The following is a 7704-nucleotide window of genomic DNA, read 5'->3' on the forward strand; positions in this document are numbered from 1 at the left end:
AGCGTGGGTGCCTGGACTTTGAGCCGCAGATGGAATTAATCGCTATTAGTGCTAATCTCAGGGCCCGGGGCGGGGCAGGGGGCGGGGGTGTCCCCAACCTGCCTCCACCTGGAGGAGGCGGCGAAGCAGCGAAGGCGCCGGCGCACTTTCCCCAACGGCCGGCCCTGCCTTTGCCGGAGGCGCTGAGGCTCGCACAGAAGCCGCAGGCGGTTTTACGACCTGTCCCCAGTGGCACAAAGGCCTTATCAGCCAGAGGCGCTGGGAAAGCCGCGGTTCCTGCTCGGCGGCGGGGCCTCGCGGTTTCCAGGGACAAAGGCCAGGCCTGGGTGGGACTGCGCCGGGCCTGGGCTCGTGGCGGGCAGGGCGGTGCAATTCGCGCGGGTCGCCGCACTGAGCCGCCCCGGCCCCGGGGGGCCTGTAATGCATTCCCGCCGCCCCTTTAAGATTCCTGAGCCGGGTTATCGCCTTCGCGTCGTTGGGTGCCGCTTCCCCATGTCACACTCCGGCGCCAGGGCCAAGTTAGCTGTGGGGGAGGCTGAGCTGGAAGCGTTTTCACGAGCGGGGAGAGAGAAGGCCGACCCTCACGGCGAGAGGACCAGCGTGGTCAGATGGCCTTTCATGCCCCGCTCGGCCGCAGGAAAATCCACTGCGTTCCTGCCGGTGACAGCCTCTGAGTACCTGCGCCTTTTCCCCACAGCTGCTGCCCTGCCCTGTGCAAAGCCCGTCTCAGGCCTGGGGTGCGCGCCAAGCGAGGCCGAGGCCGAGGCCGAGGCCGAGGCCGGCATATTTGGAATCCCTCGCTGGATTCCGGACCCGAGGGCGGGGAGAGCTGCTGAAACAGCTGAGTTTACCAGCGCCAATAAATGTCTGCTCTAAACGGCTTTTAAAATCACTCTGCCAAACAGACGCGGCCTGCAGCTAAGTTCTCGCTTCGGCCTTTCGGGTTCTCTTTGTAAGGACAAGGACTTCATGGAGCATGGCCGAACGACACCCAGAACGGGTCCCCGGAATTATAGCCATTAGCGCGGCCCTGCCCGTTCCCTCCCCCTTTCTCATCCCGCAGCCCCCACGAGGCGCCCTGCTAGGCACACGGAGCACAGGGACAAAAAGGGGGGCGGGGAGATGGCAGAGAAATTGCCGGAGAAGCGCGAGATTTCAGCGCAGGCCCCGTGTGCTTCCACCGGCCTTTTACGGAAGTGAACACCCTTTTCCGCCAACGACATTCTTTAAGACAAAGAACTATTTCCAATTTATAACGGTTGTTAGTTTTGGATACTTTCTGCTTAGACTTTAAGTTTGTTTGTTTGTTTTTTTTAATACCGAATTGATTCACAAGGATAAATACTGTTTTCTAATGCGAACACTTACATTCTACAATTTTAATTTCTACCTAACCTTAGAATTTTAAAATGTAAATGTTTGAAAACCTGTCCCTGAATTGCCCGGGGCAGAAATGACCGGATGCAGCCCGGGCAGGCTGGCCGGTGCTGGCGCAGGCTTCAGGAGCCCACGGCTCTCTCCTCCGGGGAACAGACCGCTTCCTCTAAATGGCAAAAGGGATCGCGTGAACTGGATGACTTTTCTCCCCCGTTTTGACCAGTTTGAGACATTCTAAGTGAGATCTCTTTAACTGTGCTCAGCCTTTAAGAAAAGAAAACCACCCCTCTCCATCCTGGATTTTGAAATCTAGTGCTGCTTGAGCTCGTGGAGCCTTTGGTGAGCGGCGCGCAGGCCTTTTCGCAGCCGGGGGAATCTGAATCCCTTCGCAGAAATTGCTAAAGCAATTCACGCAGCGGCCCAGTCCGCCTCGCCTTCTGACGGAGGACGTGGGTCTGAGGGTTATGCCTGGGCATCTTTCATCTGTCGGGGACCCCAAAGGGGGTAGGCGGGTGCCAGCACGGCCACATTGCTTCAAGTTATCCTCACGATTTGCTGTCCCCAAACTGCAGGCTCTCTCGTCCTGGGAGACCGGGTACCGGGGCCCTGCGGCTGGCTAAGGAGTCGAGCATTTTGAGTTTCAGAAACGGCCCAGGTGATGCTCCAAGGTCTAATGGGGGCCCTGGGGGCTGCGGTGCGTCCTGCAGAGGTCTCTCTCTCTCTCTCTCTCTCTCTCTTTGCCCTCGTCTAAGCCTGCACCGTGGGAGCCTTCCTCTGGCCTGCTCTGCTGGGCCTGGCAAGGGGGCAGCAATTCTGGGGCCGGCCCCATCTGCAGGCTCCAGGGGTGTGCAGAAGTTCTTTCCTCTGGCTGGGAGAGGAGAAGGCTTGTTATCTGGGATTTGCCAGGCGTGGCTGCAGCGTCTCGTGCCTAAATCTTTATGTTTTGCTGCTGTGTATTCTGACACCTCTCCAGCAGCTCAAACATTTAAAAAAAAAAATATTCATACACGTATCGCTGTCTTCGTTGTACAGTTTGGAACTGGATATTATGCTCTCTGTATAAATTATTGGTCACGGTCAAACTGTCTTCAGCCTTTTTAAATGGCTTCCTCCAATAAAGTGTTCCATTTGATTAAGGAGGAAAAGATTATAAATTCTGACAACAGATTACAGCCGGTATTGTGACAGTACAGTTGAATTTATATCTTGTTCTTTGCCAAAAAGAGAGTCAGTTTTCTTTGAAGAAGGCACTGTAAAATTTGACAGCTTTCTGACTCAGAACAAATTGGATGTATTTTTTAAGTCTTTTGTAAACCGGTTAAGAAACGCTAACACGAATCCCCTGCCCGGCTCGTTTTCAAAGAGAAAATCAAACCTAATTGTTTGGAAGCTACCATTTAAAGCGGCCGATTCATCTACGATTTTTAATTATAAACCCGTGGGGGACGAAGCGAGGGGAGCCGGGGCCTGCGCCGGCGCGAGGAAAAAAATGCCCGCCGTGTAGTCGCCCGCAGGCCGCGGGTCCAGGTCGGGGCGGCGGGAACGAAAGCAAATGGAAAACGCCCTCTGCCAAGGGCGGCTGGCCCCGCAGCACCCGGTTCTCATTAAGAGCCGGCGCTGGCTCACGCGCACGGTGCCCCGCGCTTATCGGCCGGCTCATCTGCAGGCGAAATGCCTTTGTTTGCCACACGGGGAAGGAGAATAGCCTCCGTCTGCTTCCAGTTTGGGGAGACAGGCCCCTCACTCAGACCCTGGAATGTGCCGGGGCTGTGGGTACCTCATGCCCGGCCAGCCCTGTGAGGGGCAGCGCGGGCCTCTCCGGGGGGGTCGGAGCCCCGAGCCATGCTCCCCAGCCCGCGTGCGACCCCGGCACCGTGTCCGAGCGTCCTCGGCACTGGCCACGTGACATCTCGCCGCGCGGGAACCAGGAGCCCCTTCCTCCGCGGCGGGCTGCTCCCTTCCAAGCCGTTCCCATCTCCTTCCTTCATGCTGAACGAACAGACGGCGTCTGTGTCTCCGGAAACATTTCACACACTTGCTCATCATGGCAGGACAAAGGACCACCCAGGGGTGATCCGAGCGGCTGCGTTTTCCGAAGGAGTAGGGGTTGGAGGACGGAGGGTGTGAGGGAGGCAAGGTGGCGGGGACCGGGGTGCCCGTGGGTTCATGCTGACCTGCAAAGGGGCGCCGGAGCTCCCCAGTCCCAGGCTGTGACCCGACCACCCCCCGCAGCCCCAGAGGCAGACGCGGCCCGCGGTGCGTGCTCTGTTCCTAGCAGGCGCCCCGAGCTCATGCTGCCCCCGACGTCTGTGGGCCCTGGGCGGGCAGCAATCCCAGGTGATGGGCTGGTCCAGGGCAAAACCCGTGGCCTCCGCTGGCCTCGGCTCCCCAACCCAGAGACACAGGGAGGAGCAGGGCAAAGTGACAGGCCTCGTCCCTCCCTGACATCCCTTGGGACACGGACTTCTCAGAGCCAAAGGGACCAAGAGGGGGGTCTCGTGGCAAAGACGAGAGCCTGGAGGAGGGGCTGGGAGCCCTGCCCTGCAGCCCCATGACCACGGGGACCGCGCATCCGGCAGAAGACGGCCCAGCTCCCGCAGACCCCGCAGACCCGAGACCGGCACTGCCTGGGAAGGAGGGGTGTCGGCCTCCGTGCCTGCACCTCCGTGTCCCCATGCTGGAGGCGAGTGGTTCTCTGGGGAGCCTCTGGGCACGTGCTGAGTTCTTTCGAGCCTCGGGGTTCACTCTGCCTCACGTCTACCTCCCCGGCCTGAATGCCCACGCGGGAGCACAGCGCTGTACCCGGGTGGAGGGCTCGGGCGTGCGGGCGCAGGCTGGGGGTTGCGGACACGGGGGCCGCAGGCTGAGCAGGCTGGGGGGAGAGCAAGGCCAGCCGGACAGGCAGTTGTGCCTGTGGGCTCCATGCTGCTCTGCGTCCGGGCTCCCAAGCACCCACAGGTGGGCGGGGAGCCGCTAGCTGCTCAGAGCCGGTCTGGACGCAGGACACCCAGCCGCCGGCAAGGGCAGTGAGGGCTGAGGGGACCCGGACACCCAGTCAGGACCAGGAAACACAAACACTTCCCTCTGAGGCCGAGTGGCCAGCCCACCAAGAGAGTGTAAGTGAGTTTTTTGGAGACTTTAAAAAAAAAAAAAAACATTTGGAATCCATTGCGCCCTTCCAAAAGTGACCTCGTCCCACCAGCCGACAGCGAGGGCCTGTGTACCTGAGTGGTTTCTCGTTTTCTTATTAGAGCTCGAAATGACCAGTATTGTCGTTCACCTTCACCCCCGGCTCCGTGGCCCCTGCTGTCCTGGGCATCGGAGGCCACCGCCACCAAGTCGATTCAGTTCGGAGGTGCGCCTCAGTGGGCCTGTGGTGGGGACACCGGGAAGCACGGAGGTGCGGGGAGGCGCCCCTGGGCCGAGGGCGCCCCTCTCCCCTGGATGGCTGAGGGGCTCCACGAGCTCTGGCTGCAGGAATTTCCCTCGGGCCATTTCAGGGCTGCATTTGCGTAAAGTGCACACCCCTGTCCCCTCTGAGCTCGTGAGCTGAACCGGGACGAATCCCGGAGCCTGTGTTGGGGAGAAACCTCCAGCCGGCGTTTCCGGGAGGCGTCCCAAGGTCGTGACATCGCGCCGGGTTTCTGGAGTCGAGCTGGGATGCCTCTGACTCCGGGACGGGCTTCCCGGCGGGCGAGCCGTGGGGAGAATGTGGGGTTGAATTAAAGGGAATCGCAGGAGCCAAGGCTCTCATTCCGGTCGGCAGGAAGCGTTTCTGCCCCTGGTCCTGACGGCGGAAAGAATTCGGGCAAAGCAGCCGGGGCCGTTTGCACCCGACGCGGAGCTGCAATCAAAGCTCCCCCAAAATAGTAATAATAAAACAAAGCTGTTCCGAAGACAGGCCTTTTCTCCGAGAAGCGGCTACATCTGTTTGCTTTTTCCAAAGCTCGCCGCATCAAGACAGCGCCGCCCCCCTTCAGTTAGGTCCCGGTTCCAGCACACGTTTCCGTCATAAACAGGCAGTCTGGACCCCTCCTCGCTCTCTTCTGCATGTCACGAAGGCGCAGTCTGGGCCCCGGGCCCCGCACCGTGCCCGCCAGGACGCGGGGCGCACGCTCGCCGCAGACAGGGCGGCGGAAGCCCGCCTTCCCGCACGCCTCGTCTGATCCCCTCCACTCGATTTCACTGTCGTCGGGAAGACGGAAGAGTTTTTCCCTTTTTTAAGTTCCGTTCCAATTTTTATGATTGTTCTTTTGCTTTATATCTGCAGTATTTGTTTGTAATCAGGAGAAAAGCCATTTTCAAACTGTGGGGTTCTAGCCGACGGCCGTAGACGCCCCTGCAGTGGAGACGGGGTCGAGCCTCAGCGTCCGGCGCCAGCCCGTGCTCCTCGGGGACCGAGCAGGTCCGGCTGGTGCTCACTGTGTTTCTTAATGCAAAACTGTTTCTCCGCGTCGTCAAGCGCCTCGACTCCGTCAACGGCTCGCACAGGCGGCGCGAGAATGTGCCCTTTGTTATGTGGTCTCCGCGAACGTGTTTTGAAGGCGATGGAATCCTTTTTGTAAATGAAATCTCATGCGTAACCCCAAGACACTGCAGGCGAGAGCGGGCTGCTCTGACGGAAGGCGCTGCCCCCCCGCCCCCCGCTCCCCACCCCCGGTCGCCCGGGAGCCCAGCGCTCTTGGAACGCGGCGAAAATGTGGCCCGCGGGGCCTGGCTCCAGAGTGCAGCTGGAGGCTCCAGTGCCACTTGCAAAGTTGTAATTAAAGCCACCAGCACCGGGGACACGCTGCCTCCCTGGTCCGAGCAGACCCCACGCGCACGTCCCATCGTGGCCGGCTCGGGGACCTGGACGCCCGCCACACGCAGCCGGAGCCAGGGGTGCCCACCCTGGGGCGGACGCGTGGCAAGCCTGTCCCTCGCGGGCTGGCCGGGCTGCCCCGGCATTTCTCAGGGCCCTGGCTGCTGGGAACGCGCCTCGGCCCCGACCGTCGGAGTGGCCCTTCCGCAGCCCTGGCTGAGCGGCGCCGTTTGGACGCGAGTCCCAAGCGGCCGGCTGTGTCCACCGCTCCTGCGCGCCTCCCTCCCGGGCCTGCGGCTTTGGAGCCCGTCTGCTCCGCTGTGTCCTTCACACAGACCACCGGCTTTTGGCTCTCGAGCCCGGCCAGGCTTGGGGAGGCCACTGACCGAGGCTCCGACGGAGCCCCCACGGGGTGTCGCAAGCTCCCGGAAACCCAATGCTGTCCCAGTGCCGAAGAGCCACCTCCACTGCAGGACAGGCTGACCCTTCGCCTCGGCACCCCCACTCCCCCCATGCCCGGTGCCGACTCAGAGAGCAGAGGTGCCCCCCGTGCAAGCCGCAGGCCTACCTGCTCGCTGATCTGACACATGGTGAGGTTCTGGTCGTCACAGGAGCATGCCACGCGGATGTACTTGAGCCAGCTGCCGGCCCCGGCCTGATTCGTGTCCACACAGAACTTCTCGCTGCCCAGCTCTTCAGAGACCTGCCCCGGAAGAAGGAACATCGGGACGGGTCAGAGGCATCCTCCTTGCAAGAACCCGGCTGTCTGGGCTCGGAGTGGCAGGCAGCCCGGCACCTAGGCGTCAGCAGACCCTCTGAGGGTCATCGGCAAGGTGCCTGGCCCACCCGGCCCACCCGCCCTGGAGCCTCGGGGAGTTCAGTGGAGGGGGAGGGGGCCCTTTCCTTCCTCACCGGGCAGATCACTGGCCCAGAGCGAGAGGTGCCACCAGCATTGCAAACGCTCCCCAGCAAAGCTGTCCCACGTGTGAGAAAGCAGAGGCCACTGTGTCTCAGAACGAGCCCTCTGCTGAGGGGAGTTGGGGTGCAGGAATGGAGAAAACCGTCCTTGAAGGTAAAGGTGTTGGGCGTGTGGCTGCCCACGAGCCTGGGCGTGAGCGTGAGCGTGTGTGTGTGTGTGTGTGTGTGAGCGTGTGTGTGCGTGTGTGTGTGTGTGTGTGTGTGCGTGCTCACACCGGCGTGCACATCACCCTGATTTTTACGTTCTCAAACTGTGAACTGTGATTTTGTAGTAGGAAACGTCGTTAAAGTAAATCAGTTTTCAATCCCTGGTTTCATGCTGATTTAAGATAATAACAGCCAAAAAGGTGGAAATCCACATAAATTATTCTCAATGAAAACACTTCCATAAAGGTCAGCTATCAATAGTAAGTTATCCACATTCCATACATACTTTCTATATTTCTAGTTATCATGTTAAACTTCATATCATCCAGCATTACATTATAAAAATGGAAATAATTTATCTGAAAATATCCATCATATGCAGAACCTTTTTTTTTTTTTTC

General features: G+C 59.8%; 1 protein-coding gene across 1 annotated transcript in view; it reads right to left on the reverse strand.

Annotated features, from left to right (window-relative positions):
• Window positions 1-7704, reverse strand: part of PRDM16 (PR/SET domain 16) — a 199568-nt gene that overhangs the window by 36507 nt on the left and 155357 nt on the right. Inside the window, exon 5 of the mRNA XM_025048541.1 lies at window positions 6747-6881. Coding sequence (XP_024904309.1) covers window positions 6747-6881 — 135 coding nt within the window. The remainder of the gene's footprint in view (window positions 1-6746; window positions 6882-7704) is intronic.

The sequence above is a fragment of the Pteropus alecto genome, unplaced genomic scaffold, assembly GCF_000325575.1.
Source record: "Pteropus alecto unplaced genomic scaffold, ASM32557v1 scaffold125, whole genome shotgun sequence".
Lineage (NCBI taxonomy): Eukaryota > Metazoa > Chordata > Mammalia > Chiroptera > Pteropodidae > Pteropus > Pteropus alecto.